The sequence below is a fragment of the Euphorbia lathyris genome, chromosome 2, assembly GCF_963576675.1.
Source record: "Euphorbia lathyris chromosome 2, ddEupLath1.1, whole genome shotgun sequence".
Lineage (NCBI taxonomy): Eukaryota > Viridiplantae > Streptophyta > Magnoliopsida > Malpighiales > Euphorbiaceae > Euphorbia > Euphorbia lathyris.
The window spans coordinates 106,036,295-106,058,089 of record NC_088911.1 but is presented as its reverse complement, the minus strand read 5'-3'; the positions used below and the strand labels follow the sequence as shown (position 1 = coordinate 106,058,089).

At 35.2% G+C, this 21,795-nt stretch overlaps 1 protein-coding gene across 1 annotated transcript; it reads right to left on the bottom strand.

Annotated features, from left to right (window-relative positions):
* Positions 1-1,445: 1,445 nt before the first annotated feature.
* On the bottom strand, positions 1,446-21,581 carry LOC136219316 (uncharacterized). Its single transcript, XM_066006682.1, has 31 exons — positions 21,240-21,581; positions 20,832-20,954; positions 19,424-19,581; positions 18,709-18,753; positions 17,746-17,824; positions 17,582-17,655; positions 16,385-16,491; positions 15,474-15,656; positions 14,643-14,843; positions 14,260-14,470; positions 14,100-14,174; positions 13,659-14,008; positions 13,264-13,450; positions 12,870-13,125; positions 12,448-12,784; positions 11,975-12,155; positions 11,719-11,859; positions 11,355-11,616; positions 10,620-11,048; positions 9,944-10,407; positions 8,100-8,236; positions 7,838-8,019; positions 7,381-7,740; positions 6,854-6,979; positions 6,591-6,656; positions 4,641-6,496; positions 4,247-4,526; positions 3,790-4,023; positions 2,611-3,132; positions 2,337-2,469; positions 1,446-1,988 (listed from the first exon to the last, which is right to left on the bottom strand). The coding sequence occupies exons 1-31, from the start codon at positions 21,306-21,308 to the stop codon at positions 1,732-1,734; spliced, it is 8,085 nt and encodes a 2,694-aa protein (XP_065862754.1). The 5' UTR covers positions 21,309-21,581; the 3' UTR covers positions 1,446-1,731.
* Positions 21,582-21,795: the final 214 nt, after the last annotated feature.

Here is a 21,795-nt window from a genome sequence, read left to right as displayed (position 1 = left end):
GAAGAATAGACAGACATGGTGATGAAGAAAATGGATGTAATTCCGCAAAATATATAGGAAGGGGGAAGATGAAATGTTGAAATCGGTACACATGATAGTAGAGATGAAAGGTTGAAATAGATAGAAAGAAGGGAGAAGATGAAAGGCTTTGGGTATTTTGGAAAAGTCATCAAAAATATAGTCTAGATATGTAGTAAGTTGGGTAATTAGTCTAAATATGTAAATAGACCTCCCATTTAACCCAATTTTATAATTTTCCCATTAAATATTTAAAATACTGTTTAGAATTAAAAATAGGAAAAAGTACAAAAATAAGTCTTGTTGTTTGGCTCATTTTCAAACATAAATTACGTGGTTTAAAAGTTAGCAAAAAGATATTTTGAGGTTTATTCTGTTAGCAAACACATGCTAAATTGACTAATGGTATTAAAGAAATCAAAAATCAAAGAGAAAAAAAACTTAATTTTATCCTTATATTTATTTATTTTATAAATTACCCCCTTATTATCTAATTATCATAAACAAACCTCAAAATAAAAAATAAAAATCAAATAAATCATCTTCTCTCTTTTTCTTTTTCTTTTTAATTTCTTATTCTTCTTCTTTTCACTCCCTCCTCTCTATTTTCATCTTCAATTGAGATTTCGAAAATTAACACTTCATTACCAACAGTGATGCATGTAAGGTTCGTCACCGGTAAGTAAATTTGAACGTTCGATTTAATCCATGCTTGAGCTTTAAACGAGCAGCCACCGCTAGTCCGACGCTGGTGGCAGCAAATGTAACGGTGGCAGAAAAAACAAACAAAAACTCTATAAAACCCATTTAATAGCCACCATTTTCTATTACTCCAACTCCTCCTTCAACCACCAGCGTCGGACTAGCCACCGTCGCTCGTTTAAAGCTCAGTCATGGATTAAATGGAATGTTCAAATTTACTTACCGGCGACTAACATTACCTGCATCACGGTCAGTAATGAAGTGTTAATTTTCGAAATCTCAATTGAAGATGCAAATAGAGAGATTAGGTTGAAGGAGGGAGGGAAAAGAATAAAGAATTAAGAAATTAAAGAAAAACAGAGTGTGGATTGTTTATTTGATTTTTATTTTTTATTTTGAGATTTGTTTGTAATAACTAGATAATAAGAAAGTTAACTTATAAAATAAATAAATATAAAAATAAAATTAACTTGATTCGCTTTAACTTTTGACTTTTTAAAACACCGTTAGTCAATTTAGCATGAGTTTACTAACAGAATAAACATTAAAGTACCTTTTAACAACTTTTAAACTATTTGTCAACTTTTAACCAACTTTTAAACCACCTAATCTATATTTAAAATTGGACCAAACCACCAGGCTTATTTTTATATTTTAAGCTTAAAAATAATTATCCACAAGACTTTTGTCATGCTTGATATATGAAGAGTTTAATAGTTCAGAAATAATGAGAAATATATATACATTTAAAGAAAAACTACTGTACAACATTTGCGAGATATAAGATTTAATCAATAATGTACTAGTTACATCTTATGACCTTTAAACTAACCAAAAATAGATCATTTTCTTTTACAGAGCATATTCACAGTGGAATGCAAAGCAGAAGCCTAAAAAACAGCAACAGCATATCTCCCACAAAGAGAAGCTGTCCAGGCGAGAAATTGAAGCCACTGCCAGGCACTGTTCTTGGCTGTCTAGGCGAACTGAATAGCCCGATCGAGGATATATCTAATGCATCGATCTTCCCATTTTCATTGTCATTATCTTCCTTTTCTTGTGGACTTTATGCTTTTCTGCAATCCGTAGCTTCCTCTTGGCATTTCGTGTCGGGTTCACAACAGCCATCACCTTTTCCTCTTGCTTCCTCTTATCCCTTCTCACCTTCATATTCTTCCTAATCTCACTGTAAATCTTTACAAAATTTTGGATGCCTAATGAATTCCTTATACTTTCGCATATCTCCTGCGCTACCTGCTTCAAATCATCTGAAACGCATTTCAACCATTCCAAATTAGCACATAACTTTGAATGAGAATAGATGCAAGAGAAGAAAAAACAAAACCCATTTACACGAGCATCCAATAAATGCAGAAGTAAAATGAGCCGCATAAAATTATAAACAAAATTAGGCTTCAACTTCCATGTTGAACCAGTAAACTTAACATACATGAGGTTGAAACATTTTCAGAAAATGTCTTCGGTTGCACTTTTAAAAACAAAACAATTAAACTAACAATAAATTTAGCTCAAAAGGAAAAGAAACAAATCAAAAGCAGTACAAATTATCAGCACATAGAGAAACAGAGGAACACAACAGAGAAGAGCAAACTTACCCGGAATGACTTTCCCAGCAAATCCTTCACAAACTTTATACAAGGGTATGAGCATATCAGACGCATGAAGCAGTAACTCATCACAACTCATTTTCGATGAGATCTTCCCAAAACTACTGAAGATTATTTTCATCTGCACGCAAATATTTAACGATTCATTATTATAACTACACGAGCAGAAAAGGTCTAACTAACTACAAGGGTATTTAAATGAAACATTTTCACAATAGCCACAAGCTTATTATCAGATGCAACACCCTCTCTAACCACCAACCTGCATAGCATCCAGCTGAAGAGAAAGTTTTCCCATCTTTTTAATCAAATTAGAAATCAGAAAATGTAGAAGATTCTCTGGCTTGTGTCCATCATCTTGGTCATGTACACCAGAGATGACATTTAAAAATATGTCCTTTCCCTTTCTTGAATCAAGCAACTGAAAAGCTCTAAGAAATAGACCCTGTTCATGCTGTTCACGAGTAGACCAGAAAACAGAAGGATTCGCATATTCCTCCTTTCCCATCAAAGAATGCATAGTACAAATACAGAAAACAAGATTCTGTGCAATAAAGTTTTCTGCTGTATCATTGATGACTTGTGTTCTCAGCTGGCAGCAGAAGGAAACAGCAATCATAAAGAGACTTTCTGGCCTCATAAGAAGAGGCTGGAATATTTCCTTTGTATCTTGTCTTTCAGCCTTGGATACAGAAGCAAAATAAAAAGCCACCAAGCGACTCGATATGTTTCGCAACCATGGGTGAGGGTGTAAGAGCAACTCACATACTGATTTCCATATATCCTGTGAAAAACAAGAGAAGAGCCGAATAAGATGAAGGAGAGGAGAAGAGAGACATCAAGTGCAAACTTGGAGAAATTACAATCAACCAAAATAAGTAAGAATCAAGAGCCACCAAAATACAGCTCCTAGAGGACATCTGAATAATATAACATATATTCCAAAAGGCTGCCGAAAAGAATTAACAAGAACTCTTAACCTCTTCAGTTCCTGTTATGCCTTAATGTGGCTAAATTGCACATGAAATTGTAGATCTCAGCTGCCACTTGCCCAGGCAATAACAACGGTTTCAAGTAATACTGTAAGATCACAAATGATATGAAATGCGTCTAGATCGCCCTTCTATAGCAAAGTACTTCAGTAAGTAAATGCGTCTAGATCGCCCTTCTATTTATTTGCTATAGCATCATCTTATTTACTTGGTTATCTTATAGATAAGCTCAAGGCGCAAAACTAATATCTTGTTTACAGTTTAAAATCCCACTCAATCTTGGGAAAAAAATATCCAGACATGATTGACTTCTCACCACATAAATGTAATTGAATTTTTACTTGTTAGATAGGTTAAACTCAACTATTTATTGACTACAAAATTATTACTTCAAGATATATATGTATATTTTTACATTCCACAGATGGTAAAACGTGAATTACCCATACCTCAAGATCCTGTTGAAATATGAGATCATCAACATGATGTAGAATCTTCTCCCACAAAACTAAGGAAAAATATGCCTCTTTCCAGAGAGGACTAGTTTCATCAGAAACATCCAGAGACTTCCTATTAGTGGCAACATCGGCAGCCACCTGCAAAATGGTTTTGCTTGCTGGCAATATAGTGCTGACATGGTTTTTAAAATTTTTATTCATGACCTCAACCAGCAACCCCATGGCCTGTACACAAAAACTTCGTTAAGAAAACAGAACACAAGGAGATAATAACAAAAATTTTATTATTATCGCATCATTTTATAACTTCAAGACACAGAAAACCTGGACAATATCATAAATCAGTAAACACAAAAGCACAGAACTGGTCACATGCCTCAGAAATTCTAGCTGCTCGTATTTCATGCATTTACAAAATATGACATGTTGCATGTTTCGGAACTTTTACCTGCGCACCAGTACTTTGCACTCGACGCTTCTCATCAATGTACCAAGATAAGCAAAAGTCAAGCATGGACTTCTTTAAATGCGAACTGACACGTTCTATCAAAAGTTTTATAACTGTACCCGTCATTGAACGAACTTTGCTATCACTATCATTAACCAAACAATGCACCAAGCGGATAAATAGTACATGTGCATGTTTGTCCAGAGAACTTTGGCTGGATTTTATTATGATTGCATGAAGCATTTCGAGAACAGCTTCTCTTCCAGTTGAATGCTCATAACTGCAAGCATAAAAATCAGTGTATGAGAACAGAGTGATAGAGAGAGAGACAGCACACAGAAGATGTGTGAACAAGAACATGTTACTTGATACAAGTGTGATAATTTGTACATACCTTAAATTCTGGAGCAGAAAATCTAACTGCTGTTGTACGTATGTTGCTGAAAGATCATAGTTCAGCAAGAACTGCAATAAAATCTTACTGCATTTCTTACGAATTGGCTCAACTTGGCTTGTAACCATTAGTTCTGATATTCGAATCATGATGTCATATATCTCAGGAACAACCAGCTTGCGATTAACTATTGCTTTTAGAAGTGAGAGAGCAATGAAAGAGGGATTTCTCTCAAGGTCAACAAACACTGGAAACTGAATTAGCATATGCAATTGCTCTGAAGAAAGGGTGATTTTAGTACTCCTTAGGAGAACAGTTAACATTTTTAGACATGATTGCATCAGCGGGTTGTTGGCATTAACAGCAGTTTGGGCAGTGCTCAATAAAGTGATCTTTAACTTATCAGCTTGTGATGCAAGGGACGGCAGAGGTAACCTTACCAATGGAGTAAGGCATCTTAAAGATGCAGACAAGACATCTTCATATCTAGAACTCAAGCAGTCACCAAGCAGTTTTACAAAAGGATCCAACATCGATAACAATGAAGTGTCATCTTTGTCCAATTTCACACTCTTCATTCGGCTGTGGAGTAACCCAAGAGCAAACACAGCAATAAGATGTGAGCACCCTGATTTAGTTCTAATAACTTTCACAGAAGAAATTTTGTTGCCACTTGAAGAATGTTTACAGTTGGGCACTGATTCCATACAAGAATTCTCACTCTGGCCATTTTCTTCATTGATGAAATCTTCGACAAAGCCATATATAAAAATAAGTAGATCAGTCTGATCAACAGATGGATTACATTCAATACCACTTGCTATGTGATTCAACATGCTCTCCAATTTGTTCTTCAATTTTGGTGTTAGATGCTTCTGCATACAAGTTTTAACTGGCGAAAGAAGTTTCAAGCTGTGACTTTTGAACGTTACACTTTGTGCAATTATTTTCAATGTTTCAAAGGACTTCAGCTTCCTAGTTTCCTTCATTTTAGAAGCAATCTTTTCCACTTCTTTCTCCTCAGCAACATCTCCAAGAATATCATTCTCTACCACAGAAAGAAGATCCTCCAAACAATAATCTAACTTCCCATAGATGGGAAATGAAAGAAATTTTGACAAAATGAAATTGAGACTATATCCCAATACATGGAGCTCATATCCCCGCTTCAAGGTGGCTCGCAGAACCCCAACTACAAACTGCAAGTATTCCAGACCAAGCTCCTTCAAACAGGCGGTTAAAGCAAGCCTGGCTTCGTCACGGATGCTTTCCATGCGATTCTTTAAATGGTTTGCAATACGATGAATGATACTTGGAAGTTGTGAATCCAGTATATCTCCAGGAAGCAACTTCAACACCTTCAGTATAGCCACATTGATATTAACATTGATTTTATCAGGATCACAATCAAGTAACTTTTGCATCTTCGGCAAAATATTTTTGTGAAGTCGTGACTGTACATCAATGGCTATGACACAACTACTATTCTTTAGCAACGCAGCTGAAGCACCACTATCACATCTTTGCAAAACAGACAAGGAACCTGCCTCGCTGGAATCAGTGCCTGCAGTGCTCTCTGATAAGCCCGTGTTTCCTTGACTAGAACAACTCTCTGAAAAATGAAACTGATCTAATAATGAACAAATCAGCCGTACTAAAAGTTTATGCTTATCGGGATTTATTTTCATCTCCTTGAAGCATCTAATCAACAATGAATAATACAAGTTCCATTCCACCCGAGCAGCAATTGAAGCAAGTGCTTCAATGCACGCAATTTTAACATGATCAGCCTTTCCACGGTGCAAATCGAACAACATATTGAAATAGAGTGGAACAAATACTTTATTCAGAATACCCTGGAATTAGTAAAGCAAAGTTTCAGTTCCATAGAAGAGCAAGTAGAACTTCCAAAACTTATTACGGAAAATTAAAGAGCTAAATGATACTTACCTCAGGCACGATATTATTACTGACAACATTGCTGAAACGAGAAAGAGCCTTTGCCCGCCTATGCTTCTGCAATACCAAAACATAGAAGGGTCTCAATATGCTTCTCTCAATAATTTGCTCTCACCATTAAGTACACTAAACAATGACAATAATTTAACAGTTGATAGTATCCTCTGATGGTACTGAACATTTTGTATGTATTAGACATTTGCATACAATGGTAATAATTGCGGAAAGATGAAGAATAAGCACAAAAATTTGACCTGCAAATGGATGATATTGTTGAAAAAATCTTGCTCAGCATCCTCAGAGCACAGTGCTTTCAACGGTTTGAGATTTTCAAACTCTGGAAGTTTCAAAACCATATCTCGGAGTAAATCGATCCATTCCTGATTTTCATGCAATCAATTACAATACTTTGTCAGTACTAGAAACTCACTACTTTCTCTACAAACATCATCCACCTACAGTTTTTACCATTACAGTATTGTCCCACATAAAAAAGAATCCAATAGAAGTTGCTGCTTTGGATGATCTCCAGCATATTTTTAGTGGTTGTTAATGAAAGTAAACTGAACTTCTACTGAAGGGTAGTTTCTCTTTTTATTTTTTTGCAAACTAATACAATTTTCAGAGGTAAAAAGAAAAAGACTTGGTTCAAGAGTCAATATATGTCAAGATTACATCAAGGTCTCCAAGCTTCAACATTTCACAATCTTTAGCAGCTATAGTTGTTTAAAAGGCTAAAAGATAGTCAAACATACTCATACATGAAAGATTTTTTGGATACCTTTCTAATTGAACTTCCCTCTTTCACTGCATTTCCCATATGCTTCAAAAGAAACTTATTTATTATGCGTCGAACACATACTTTTGTCCAATTGCTATCTGTTTCACTGACTTCTCCACCAAGAATTAGAGTAGAAAATTCAACAAACGAAAGCAATGACCTATAAGCACTCTGCCTCATTATTAGTTCATCTGATGACATATCGTACACACAGTGAGACAAGATAAGTGTCGCATGATCTTCTTGAAGAGATTGGAAAAAATCAACATCTATCTTTTCATAAGCATTGATTATGGTATCATAATCAAGGCCGCCCATTTCTAATGCTGAGGTTGCATTCAATTCACAGAGAAGTTTTGCCTGCATTCCATCCAACATTATTAAATTTGATCTTGTTACAGAATTTACATATCATATAACATTCCAAAGCTATGAAACTAAAGAGAGTAAACATTACCACACGTGATACAGATGGATCAATTTTATCAAGAGCACCAAGAAGTTCACATATGCTCAACCGCACATTCAATTCAACAGAAATAAGAAGTGGACATATAGCATTAAGGATTTCCATGGTTCTCCCATTTCCTAATGCTGGCATAACATTTTGAATGATTTGCAAGTAATTAATATAAACATCTGCAAAGACAAAGAATAACATATTATAGTCAAGATAAACATTAACAATAATCTGTAACATGGTTAGCAAATAGTCTCACCAGAAGCTTCACATCTTTTCGCTAACAATGGAAGTAAGAGATCTACAAATTTCTTTGACTGAGATTGATCATGTATATACTTAGATAACAATTTGAAAATTCTAGTTTGCGTCTCCCCAGGATATTTGAACAATTTCCTGACAAAACCGATAATGAAGAGTGTTAAGTACTTCAATTGGGATTTTAATTGGATTAATAGTTGTGATACAATTTATTGCTAAGGACTGCAACCAACTTTCTGAAGTGAGATAGCAAACAGCTTCATTTCAAGCAAATTACAAGTACAAAACATGAAAACTCAATATCAAAATTGACAAAGTATTTAAAGCCAACAGGGAGGAAAATAGAAGGAATCACACGAACACCATAAAAAATCAAATAGCTGGAAGCATATACTAGAAATTACAACTGGATGAGAATCCTCTATTCTGCAATTTGCAGAGAAATCTATCACTGATTACTTACACCTTGTGTTTTGTTACATATAGCCCGTCAATCTCATTATGTCTTCAATAGACTTTCTGATGAATAGACATGAAGCCCGTGGAACATAAAAGAATAAAAAATGTTCAAAAGCAACTGCAGCGACAACTTTTCCTCATAAATCCTAGGTCATTTATAAACCATCTTTTCTTGAATCAACATGAATACAAGGAGTTGATGAAAACTCAAATTAGGCACCAATAAAAAAAACGCATCCCCTTAGTTTACACATAAAAAAGAAGGCTAAACAATCCCAACAGAAATCACTGATTAACATAAGTAAAGCTAGCTTCTACCTTGACATCAACCTTGTCTCTAAAGGTCATACTTCAAATTATCTCTTCACAACTCAGACACAAAAGAATAAAGGCTAAACGCACAAGCCCTTGAACTTTCAGGGTTTTTAAGGATTGATCCCCTGATCAATTATTTTTCAAGATTAAACCCCTGATTTTCATGGTTTAAAGGATTAAGCCCCTTATCTTTAATTTTCACACACATTGAGCCCCTCACTAACAGCTTCATTAGCTAAGCTGTTAGCGAATGGCTCAATGTGTGTGAACATTAAAGACTAGGCGTCTAATTCTAAAAACCGTGAAGGGGCTTAATCTGGAAAAATTAATGATCAATGGCTCAATTAAAACCCTGGAAGTTTAAGGGCTTAATCATGTGTCTACCCTCTAAGTACAGAAATGTTTTCTGACACCAAGTAACAATATGAAATGCCTCCAAATGCAAGTCCATAGTTATGTCCCCATCGAATATATCATATGGTTCTTCTTAGCGGTTACTACTTTCATCTGAGTTACAGATTTGAACAAACTTGGCCAATCCACCTTAAAAAACACAGAATGTGCAAGGACACACTAGATAACAAGCTTCAGCAAACTTAATGTTCAGAATCATTTGACTTTAACACCACTCAACAAGTTAACCATAGGTCATATTTGTTGAGCATCCTCACTAGGTTTGTAAAGCAATAACATTACCACTCACAAAGAAGAACTAGTTTTGGAACAGATGAAAGATAACCAATTGCAGCATGAGAAACTATATTAAAGCTCATCTAAAACTGCCTATAAGTTTCAATTTGTTATTGGACCATAAACCAAATGATGAAGAGACTGGTGAAAAAGAAGAAGAAAAAAAACTGTTTCTTTTAGGGGCTAACAAAAAATTTCTTCTATATTTAGCCTTTCAAGTGGCAAGATGCGAGTTACCAGAACAAGGCACATGGATGCATCCTGTATCTCAGCATATGATAAGTCCAGAATAAGCAAAGGCATGCGTTAATATGAATAAAAAAACATACAAGAACAAGAGTAAAGATGCTGCAGACCGTTGGAGTGAACTATTAATACCTCTTGGTTGAACTAACACCCTGAAAGCAATGGTGCAAGCAGTTAATAAGTTGATCAAGGTTTTCAAGTAGAACTTTTTGTGCCACATTGTCGTTGTCGCCCAACTCTTCATCAAGATTCAAGAGGTTCTCAATGAATTTAAGAACGCAAGATCTAATTGCCTCAGAAGCAGAATTGACCATTAAGATTGAAAAAATATCTGGAATGAGATGTTTTTCCCTCGACAATAGTGAAACAAGACTGTAACTACAACTCATTGCTAAAAAGCACGAGAATAGAGAGCTTGGTCTCTCACTACTGGAACCCTCCTGCTTGAAACTGTCAACCAGCGGTTTAACTGATGTGAAGAACATGTCCCAAAATTCAGTCCCAAAATAATGATCATCATACTTGTTCAGAACAAGGGAAACGATTTTTAGGCACAATGACCTCAAATCTTTTAACTGCTTCAAAGATGCGCTGGTCTGAATCAAGAAATAATTTTCATTAGATCCAACTTAATGCAAAGAATGCTACTATAACCATGAAGAATAGAGAATTTGCTTCTATAGAAGACTTAATAATAATGATGAAAGAGCACTATCATCTGGCTTAGTTACTATATTATAAGAAAAACTGCTGGTTGTCAACCCCACTAATAATAAACAATTTGGCAATAAGCATAATTGAACATTACCAGGGAACTATTACCAACATCTTTAAGTAATTCACTCTCTGTCAAAGAATATCCAGTGCCCTTCACAGTGTCAAGACTTATAGTGCAGCTTCTCAATATTCGAACAGTGCAACCCACTAACAGATCCAGATAAGGTCTAATATGTGATTCACCAAAAACTCCAAAAATATCTTCAATGACGTGCAGAAAACCATATCTCTTCTTCCAAGAGAGAGCCATTATATTTTCCATTGTAAAGTAGTTGGCAATATCAAGTGGTTGAAGTACATCAGTCGAACTCCCAGGTGAACTCCAAAATATAGCAGCATTAGCTTCGTTTGATGTGATATATAAGGGCTTTATTAATAATACAAAGAAAACAGCAATTTCAGCAGCATCAAGCTCCACTATAAATCGAAGAAGTGCCTTACGGTGCTGTACACTTGTGTGCTAATGAAAGAAAGAATGACATCAATTAATACATATGATGAAAGACATAAAATGAAGTAGCTACGCTTAGCTTATTAGGATGAAACATAAAAATGCAAAACTTAACAGGTTGAAGGAGGAAGATAACTAGAACAGGATTAACTTCATTTTCTATAATTATTCCCTTCAAAGATTTTTTTCTTTTCTTTTCTCCATTTTGTAACTACATCTATGCTCCATCTTCATTCATTTATTTATTTGAGAGAAAGAGAGCATCAGAACCAACCTAATAGGAGGAAGCTAAAAGAAATGATCGAAGTTTGTTACCTTTCGTGAGGCTAGTATCTTCGGTTTTCTCACTTTTGGTATCAGAATCCGGACTATCAAAGGCACAAGATTACCTCTGTGACCTTCTTCAATGTGAGAAGATTCTTTGCTCAAACTCCATGTTGTTAGTTCTTCTCTCAGACTTTTAGGACTGATCAAGTTTCTGAGATGGTGCTCATATGGGAGCAAAAACTCATCTTTCCAAGTTAAGAGGCAATCAAGAACCCTCATCTGTACTTCAGCATCATTTTCATCCATAAGCCTAGAGAAGAAGCCCAAAATAAATAGTTTTCAATGATCTGAAACAACACCATAAGGAAGTAAAGAAATATCATCAATGGTTATCAAAAGAGAATCTACCAACCTAATTAGCATAACATCTTTTAAAAACTGACTCCTGTAAAAAGCCTTAGGGTTTCGCATAATCTTTAACAAGTTCAGCCATTCCTTGAGAACACCCTTCCACTCCTTGCCTTTGCAAGTATCTGAATTGAATGACCCCACGCTGCAATCCCAAGTTAAGAAAATCAATAAATAAATTGACTAAAAGATATGTTGTAAAGGTTTTACAAGATCTTGAAGCACACAAATTCATCAACAAAAACTTAACAAGAAACTACCAAAGAGTATCATCATTGTTGTATCCTAAAAATGTCAAGAACAATGGTATAATCTGTCGAGAACGAGATTCAGCAACAGAAGGAATTTTTTGTAAACACTGCAGCAATGAGGATAGAACTGCAGCACAAGGTGTTGTGTCAGATGTAGGAACAATGAAAGAATCGAAGCGCTCAACCAATCCTGAACAGCAAAAAAAGTGCCGAGTTAGGAACCAATTAAGTAAAGTTGCGAACACATTGCTCTCCTTCTCAATCAAAAATAAGCATTAAAACAAAAAAGCACCAAGGCAGTTCTAAGAAAGCACAAAACAAGAGCCCGCATGTCTTTTTTCACCCAAGAAAATCGAACTAGAGACATGACATGACAAACAAAATTGACTAGTTAAGCACCTTATCTAGGACAACATAAGCATGAGGGAAGAAAAGACAAGCATCCATCAATCCATTTCCAAAAACAGTTATATATCACATACCACTCTTGCAAGGTAAACGAGTACTTCCTTCATCAAATTTATCATGTGACGACTGAAATACAGATAAGCATTCTGTGAAATAACAAACAAATTTGTCCCATAGAAGAGTAACATTGTCCCCAATCAGAATTGCTAGGCACTCGGATGCCGGATTCCACAGATAACTGAAACGGTTATGTAAAACACCAATCATTCCACTCAAAATGATGGGTAGATAAGTTTCCGATATCCTTCCAGCACAGACAGCCATCTGTATTTTAGAGATCAATATAATAACTTTTCTGCTCGTAGAAATTGAAAGAGGGGTTGCCCCAATCGAGAGGAGGAGCTGAAGCACCTGGCATTTCAAGGGGGGAATACACAATCACTTAACCAGATTGACTACGTGATAATAGAAGTGGCTATAATGCAGAAATACATACATCACTTCCATGACTATCTGCATGACTAATCTGAGGAACTTCTGATTTCATTCTCTTCTGAGGAGGCTGCTCATCTACAGCCGATATTTTACATTCTGGACAAGCATAATGACACAAAATCCTTAAGGTGGAGACACGAATTTCCTTCTCTGAGTTGCACAAATTATCAGCAAATGCAACTAAAGCATCCTGAGCGTTTTTCGCATTGAACTCTGGATGACATGATTTGTGGTGGCTATCTGGCTCCAATATTTGCCTATTAGATCAATAGTAGAAGAAACTTAAAGCACATAACTATCAAGCAAATCTTATGATAAACAAGTGTCAGGAAAGACAAGGAAAACAAGCTCTTACATAATTAAATACATTAAAATCAGTGAAGTAATTAACCTACCCATGCACATAGTCCAAATAATCAGCAACAGCAGTTAATACATGAAAGGATGATTTGCATGTTTTTGCAAGATGCAAAATTCTGCTTGTTTCTTCAAACCCTGATAATTTGCCACATTTGTAATAAGAACTTAAAGCAGCTCCTGCCAGGCTTTGCCAGGTTGGCTTAGACACACCAGCAATAATTCCTGAACAAAGGCAAAAATAGTTAACCTTAAATCAAATAAAAGCAAAGCAGATAATCATAAACTTGCATTGATACAAAATCACTTCAACTATGCTTAGGATATCACATAACCTCAACTTAGCATGTTACACAATACATACTCCCATATCTCTCAGATCAACTGTATAAAGCATAGACAATCTCAGCGAAAAAAAGAAAAATTGTCTCACCATCTTCAACCATCAAGAGGCGATCAAGTGCATCTATCAAACCCATTAATGAGGTTGGCTTTGCTTGGATATCCATCACATAAGGATAACAATAGAGAGTTCCCCAGAGCAAGGCCAACTTATCCATGTCGATTATAGTAGATTCTGAATTACCAAGAGTAATAGCATTGATCACCCCATCTGAAGAGCAAATGACCCCTTGTAGAAACTCACGAATTCTAGAGAGACCTTCTTCTGATGTTCCGTCCAATAAATCGGAGCCCAGAGGATCCTCTTGCAACCTCTGACAGAAGCACAAAAGCAGGTATACAACTTCCTCTTCTGAAGTTTCTATTAAAGCATTGATCGCACTGAAAATTACAATAGAAAAAGTTAACATCTTGAATGTCCAAACTATAAACTTCGTGTATAGTCCCTATATTACAAAATCACAAAGATTACCTTAATATATTAACTCTGAAGGCATTTAATATGCACGGGTCCTTTGCCAGCAATTCCCTCATAAAAGTTAAGCAACTAAAACCCAGACCACAAATTTGTCAGAAACAAAGAAGTGCAGGAATCAGACCAGAAGACCAAACTATACCACTAGAGAAAATACCTCGAGTTCTTCAATGCAAACACTGGAGCCCACTGCAGTGCACATTCAGAGATAGTGGACGTGTTCAAACTTTTGAGCCCATCAAGAATGCACAGCATTAATTCCAGAACCTTATCAATGACTTTGGATTCATCTTCTGCCAATGCGATGCTAGAATGCACAATAAATTTCTGAACAATTGATCTCACTAGTCTGATCATTGGTTGGTAATCTGTTCAGAATACCAGTTTTAAGTCAGTAATGAAAAGACCTACTAATATTGTTCATCGTGTTTCTTATGATTTCTTTTCTTCTTTTTCCTAATAAGGAGCCTTGATCTTAGTTCAAACATAATAAGCAACAAAAGAAAAAATGAAATTGAAGTCTCAAAAAATATTACTTACCAGAAACCTGCATCCCATCATTAATCCGGATTGTTGATACAAGTATTGGTAAAAGGCAACTCAGATGTTCGTAGTCATTATCTAGAGAGTTGTCCATTTTCTGATATAAGCAATCCCATATCAACTCTAACTCTTTTGGTTCTATATCCTCACACAATCTTTCAAAGGTAGTAGTTACTACATCAATAACAGTGCCTGCATCTGAAATGGAATAAAAACACAGTTATGTACAAAAAAATATATATATTCCAACTTCTGTAAATACTAAGCCAATGGTGGGGCATAAGTAATCCAAATAAAAATCTAGAGGCATATTAAAGCAAAACTCTGGCAATAAAATAAGTTGGAAGGGCGAGAAAAAGGTAAATTTTTCTGTAAAGCTACATTTATTTTTTCCAGGGTTATAACATTGAACTTAGGCAAGAAAACATTCAACTGTTAATCCTAGTAAAAGGAAGATAAACCTTAAGCTACTCTTTCCAATGTTAACATTAGGAATGTCTTAGAGGGTCAAAAGATGGATTGCCCTTGCATGGTCAACGAACACATACTAATGCTGTGAACCCTAGGCATGTACTGCAATTTCCCCCTATAGTATATAAGATAATAACTGAAGCAAAAATTTCAACAAATATAATGATTAAAGACAAAAATTATTCTGAACACAAAATAGAGAAGATTTTCTTCCATCCAGTACTGTAACTTAGAATTAAGGAAATATTAAGTTTATGTAATAGAGGATGAAAGTGATGAATGATTGACTTAGCAGGTAGTGCATAAATGAAAGAATTTTTTTTATTAACAATGCCATGTCCTCGAGATAGAGCCTGCCTTGTTTGAGCTTATCGCCAGTAGTGAATATAGACTTTTCTGTCAATAGCTGCACCACCCTTTCTGCTCTTGAATGGAACCTTGATGAAGTTCCTTTCATAACATGATAAAGTAAAGCACTAACAGCAGATTTCCGCGCAGGTATTGGCTTCTTCACAACCTCAAACATGACCTTCCTGATGCCTGTAATTAAGATGAATTCAGTTGAGCAAGACCTCAAAACTTGAGAGGACAGGACACGACACTAGAAACAAATAATAACAAAAATTTGAGGTCATATCTTTTCACACGGAGTCCTTAAATTACATGAAGAAAATTTGGGAGGAAGTTTATCCCTTCATCTTGCTTAAACAATATATGGTTCCATCAAAACATAAAAAAATTAACTAGTAAAACAGTTACCAGAAGTCCTATATTTAGTGTTCTGCAGTAATTAAAAAATAAAATCCTAAAGCAGTATCAATATTAAGTTAATATTATACGTATCTTATTGGTCTAGAAAGGGCATTTAGTATTGCAAAAAGCAGTGCAGATGGCATCCAACACCATAATTGAATAGATATTTATCAGAAGCAATAACACAACTAAGCAAGCAAACATTAGAAGCTTTCTATGTATTATGAAGAAGTAAAACATCCTCACATCACTATCCTTATCATGTGAACAGCTTGAGATCAGTCCAAATTGCAAAATAAAATTAATATGCACCTCTCAGAACCCAAGATGGCACTTTGCACAAATAGAATGTGAATCAATGCATTCAACAAAGCATCATAAACAAGCACAGGAAACGTGCTTCATATATGAACATGCAGAGGAGTACTTCTTTTTTTGGTCCTTTTTCTGTAAAATGCAATAAAATGCAAATAATTTGAGGTGCAAAATTTTTGAGCTCGCAGCATAATAAGTACCTTTCTTAAGTTGGTCTTTCGGAGCATTTCTCAGCAAGAATGATGTTGCAGCCGCCATAAATTCTTGTACATAGGCCTTTGGATAGTACCTCAATTTTACCGTCACCCTCCAAAAAAATAATTAATAAATTAGGGCAAAGAATTAAGTTATTCCATCTAGAAGAAATATACATGTAAACAAATTCGGTTGCACATGCACAGACATTCACAATATTTCAAAAGCCCATGCGGCTATTACTTGCTTTACAGTTCTACGCCAAAAGAGATGGTTCAATCAATTATTCTTGTGAAAAAAGGGAAAATATATCATCCAGGTTTATTTTATTGATCTACATTTCACTTCTTCTTGTGATCTTTGCTTGTGCGTTGCCTCCCCTTACTAGTCCAAATCAATTGTACAAGGACAACTAAAAAAACAGACAACGTATAAACGGAGCCTCAATCAGAGATCCGGACTGCAGAACACCTCAACTGTTAAAGATTGGGAAGAGAAAATAAAGAACAAAAAATTCACAATAACAATTGAACAAAACAGCCACTGAAATTATTTTACATAAATTCTTTCTTATGATGAGACTGGCATGGAAGTATGCAGGAGATGTCTACAAATTTTATGAAATCCATTCAAAATACCATTTGCATCATGAAACTCAATTGATTTGGGAAAATGCTATTCTGAATTCACAGCGACTTGTACATCAATTTCAAGTCTCCCTAAGTTCCAGAACTAACTGGTAGAGCATCTGTTGCTCAAGAACCAAAGCCGAATTTCATTACTATGTCTTTCTCTCTTAAATGTATTATACCACAAAGATTAAATGGAAAAAAAATGACTTTAGTTCCCTATTTTCCCACACATAAGAGTTGAAATCAACTGAATTTTAAGTCTAATATAAAGAATAACAAACAAAAAAATTCCGAAACAGAATGCAGATCTTTTTATTATTTGTTACAGGATATACATAGTTATCATAGCTGTTACAATGTGCATAGCTTATAAGCCTAATTCAAGGTTGCCTTCATATATTAGTCATACGTGCACATATACAGATGTAATTTCACTTGAATATTGTATCAGATTATTCTATATTTCTCTAGTAGTTTTTCATGCTCCAATCAGCTAAAAGCCCAAGATTCAATAGCCATGAGACTATTCAACAAAATAAACGGTAAGTTGAAATAACATATGTTACTTACTTGAGGACATGCACCACATCCTTCATGAGATATTTTTGCAAATACATCAGAATATGGGACCATGAAGTAAAAATCTGCAACAAATAAGTTTAGCATGTTCATAGAGTCCAGAATAAAGAACAGTGTCCAAATATCTAACAATCAAATTGAAACCATAGTTAAACCTGCTCAATTATCTCTGGCTCCCTATCAGCACCACTATTGAGAAGAAAGGTATATGACTCAGCAATTCTAGGTAAGAAGCTGTTGAATCCAAAACACTTAACAAGTAAGTAAATAAAGAGATAAATAAATAAAGCTAATGGCCAATAGCATAACACAGGTTGCATAAGATAAACACATTAAGACATCAACCATGATTTATTTCAGCACCTAGAATCTACATCAAAATCTTCTCAGAGATGAGAAACAAAAAAAGTTAAAAGACATTGCGAACAAGCAGGAAGCATTACAAAGCTCAACACCACTCAATTGACCAAGCGGAAGCCCAAAAAAAATTTAAATAAATAACCATACATATTTATATATGTAAAGTTAGGAGCACCAAAGTTCCAAGTTGCTCTGTGGACTATAAAGGGCAAGAGCGGGGAACGACTTCAAGAAAAGATAGAATGTTCTAGACTGAACCACGTTATTGAGCACAAAGACAAGTCCTGTTATCAGGCCACCTATTAGCTTTTCTAGAACAACACCTAAGGAAGGTATTCATAACACTACTGATTGTGGAGAAACCCCAGTTCACCTGAAACAATGTTTGCTTGATATATCTATGATAAGTATATGTTGTAGAAACATAAAAGCCTCTAGATCACATTCCTAACTCTTGTATCACTTTGTGCAAATTGCATTTATGTTTTGTATAAAAATACAGAAGCAGCATAGGAATCTTAACTACTATCCTTTTTTTCCTACTCTTAATGGAAGAATCAAATAGAAAACCACAGCCATTTTACATCTGTTTTATTCAACATTGGTACCTATGCCAAATCCTAATGAGAGTTGAGGTGAGTTGCATATGCAATCATTCTTAGCAGAGAAATCTATTTATTGTAGAAAACATTAAAAACCATGATATTTTAGAAACTACAAATATCAATGGAAGCTTCCGAAGGAAAAAAGGGACTCACGGGATGACGTCCTCTAATAGATCTCTAGATAGAGCTGCAGTTAACCTGTAGAAATGAAATTAGCCGCATAAGTTGCAATTGAAGAACTGTAAATACTCTTTAACTCTCCTTAAGAGAGATTGAGAAAGGAACTCAAATTTGTTCAAATCACAATAAGTCATTATTCTATCACTTTCAACCTTATGTAACAGCCAACCGTGTCATGGTCTGAGAAGAGATGTAACTCTTACAAGCCTTAGCATAAGTAAATTCTATACTAAAGGAGAGAGCTTTCCAGTCCAAAGATAGTTTCCTGTCACAGTTTTATACGCCAATAAAAAACATTCATGGCTTATGCTTTATGTTTCTTTCATTTAGGAGGAATCAGTAATCCATTCTGGTTTGACCAAATTTTATCTCAAAAAGTTCACCATGTATTTTCTCTATCAGAAATAATTTATACTCGGATACTCCCACAACCCATCAATATCATTTTAGATTTTGATGGCATCATCGTTCGAAATACTTAGCAGCCATCTATTCAATAATGGTATGAAATTCAACAGCAGGATAACTTTCCTTTGCAAAAAAAAATCCTACAACCAAATACCACCAAGTCTGAAGAAACTAAACCATTTCAAACTAAGGAAAGAAAAGAGCAGGAGGGACACAAATACTAATAAGAATTATCCGGAAAGAGAAGGATAAACATACAACAAGACAAAGAGTTGCCCACCTGAGAATAGGCTCAAGGGATAAGCGTGCTTTAATTTGTAATCGGGAAAGGAGTTCTGAGAAAATCAATTCTTTATGCAACAATATTAAAGGTAATGTCTGTATTAAGGGCATCATCTTCTCATAAAATGAGATGAAGTCCTCTGCAGTATTCAATTCCTGTATTTGTGGCACCATAAAAAATCATGGGTAAGGATGTAAGTCAATGGTACAAAGCCAGCAAGTAAGTTAATGCCCTTTTCACATAAAAACAGCTTGCAACAAGTAAAACCTATAAAATATGCACCATGCCTATGACAAGAGAGGTATTAAAATAAACATGGCACTGGTAAGACTCCCAGTTTCAGTCACTTCCAAAAACTTGCACTAGCCATAGCATAAAAAGATCTACTAAAACAACCAAACAACTAGAAGCATCATAATAATCTTATCAAGTTAACTGCAACAAGCAGAATTTACTGGTAAACACTTTTTCTGCAGTCAACAATAACAACCAAAACTTAATCCCAACAAGTTTTGTTCAGCTACACCGAATCCTGTTTTACAATCACTTCTTCCAAAAATATGACCGTCTTCCATCCAATCATTTTGAAAGGCTTTTAATTTGCTTCCTGCTAGAGATCCAAAAACTGTCGTAATGTCTTGAATCAGTATAACACACTATGACAGGAAGCAACGGGTCTCGCTGCCCGGTCAGCGAGTCAGGGGTCCAGGGAGACTAGGGTTAGGTCGTGGGTTCCAAGTCGGATTAGGTTAGATTGAAATACTCCATTATGTGAACCTAATTTGTAATGTGATTTTTCGCCTCCTAATAAATATTGTTCTCCTTCTGCCCGTGGACTAGCCAACACAACGTTGGTGAACCACGTAAATCTGTGTTTTTTCGATTGCTTGATTATTTATCTTTTGTTAATTCCGCACAACATAAACCGTAACAAAAATGTAACTAACCTAATAATTTCCACGTTTACCAGACCAACTAAGCACAACACTTGACTTGACCGCCAAACTCTAATCTGGCTACCATAAACTAGGCTCTTGAAATATAGATACAAAAAATTATTTGAGCATGTGATACACATACTCTTATTGACAATTTTCAATGGAATTCAATTTTGGCATTATGTCTTTTCTATTTCCTTGACAGGCAAGTGACTTTTATCAACTAGTGAAGTTATTTTATTTCATTGGAAGGAGATCACTCTCCTACAAGAGCTGCTAGATTAAGAACAAGAAGAGAAGAATAAATAAAAAGATGAAAAAAAAAAATCAACAAGATGAATTTTCCACCACCAATAACTTCAGCCGTAAAAATAAGTAATAACTCAAAGAACTGAACTTCAGCTTCAATCAAGCAGCATATATCTCTAAAAACCAAGTAAAATAAAGAATCACTGGAAATTGCATACCCTCCATTCCACGAGGCAATCCCGAAAGAATGATGAACCTTCAGATGGCTCCGGCTTGATTTTATCAAGGCTTCGGTAGACATCAATTTCAATTTCTTCTATTCTCTGAGAGAAATTCTTGAACTGGACATAACATAACAACTCAAGCAATTATGAATTCGGACAGATTCATTATACATGAATGAATAAATACTGCATATAATTAAAAGTAAAAAAGAAAAGGTGACGTTTAGTTACTATACTTTCTCTCATTATCAAATTAAGGTCGTAGAAAACTAAACCAGGGGCTTAAAATTCAAGCAAAAAAATAGATAAATATACAACATGGACTCGTGTTTTATAGTCAACACAGACACTGAGAGTAAGACGAAAGAAAGCAAAGAAGGTAGAAGAGAAGAGAAAACGCACAACGAAGCGGCGGCGACCAGGGGATTTGTTGAGTGACTTAACAGCCTGAGCGTGCGACGGCGTTGCCATGGGAAAGGCTCGTGTGCTTAGACTCCAGCAACGGGCTTAGACTCCAGCAACGGTATAGGAGATGGAGATGGAGAGCTGCTGGCTGCTGCAGACTTGATGCCTAGTAGAAGCTAAACCCCTCCACTCTGAAGTCTTTGCCAGTTAATAAGCGGAATTACGGTTTCGGAGAAAGAACAGGAGAGATAATGTAATTAGCCACGAAAACCCACTTTTCCCACTTGAATCGGTGTCTGCTAATTCACTTTCTCTGTGAATGTATGCTGGCCGATTTATGTGTTATGTTGATTAGGTTTAGGCTGTTTTAATTTATATTTATATATACATATACATATATACAGTGTATTTCTAAATCTAATTGGTTTAGGGTTAATTGGTTAATTACAAAACTAATTCAATCTTAATCTAATTATATAAATAAATACCAATAATATTTATTCTATGCAATTAATTATGATTAGATTAAATTTAATTATCCCATGAATAACAC

Bases quoted from the DNA above. Each gene is read 5' to 3' on its own strand.
- LOC136219316 (XM_066006682.1), bottom strand. From the start codon at position 21,308: ATGGCAACGCCGTCGCACGCTCAGGCTGTTAAGTCACTCAACAAATCC. The intron at 20,955-21,239 runs GTGCGTTTTCTC...TGTTATGTCCAG, and splicing joins CTGGTCGCCGCCGCTTCGTT to TTCAAGAATTTCTCTCAGAG. The intron at 10,408-10,619 runs GTAATGTTCAAT...TTCTTGATTCAG, and splicing joins ATGTTGGTAATAGTTCCCTG to ACCAGCGCATCTTTGAAGCA.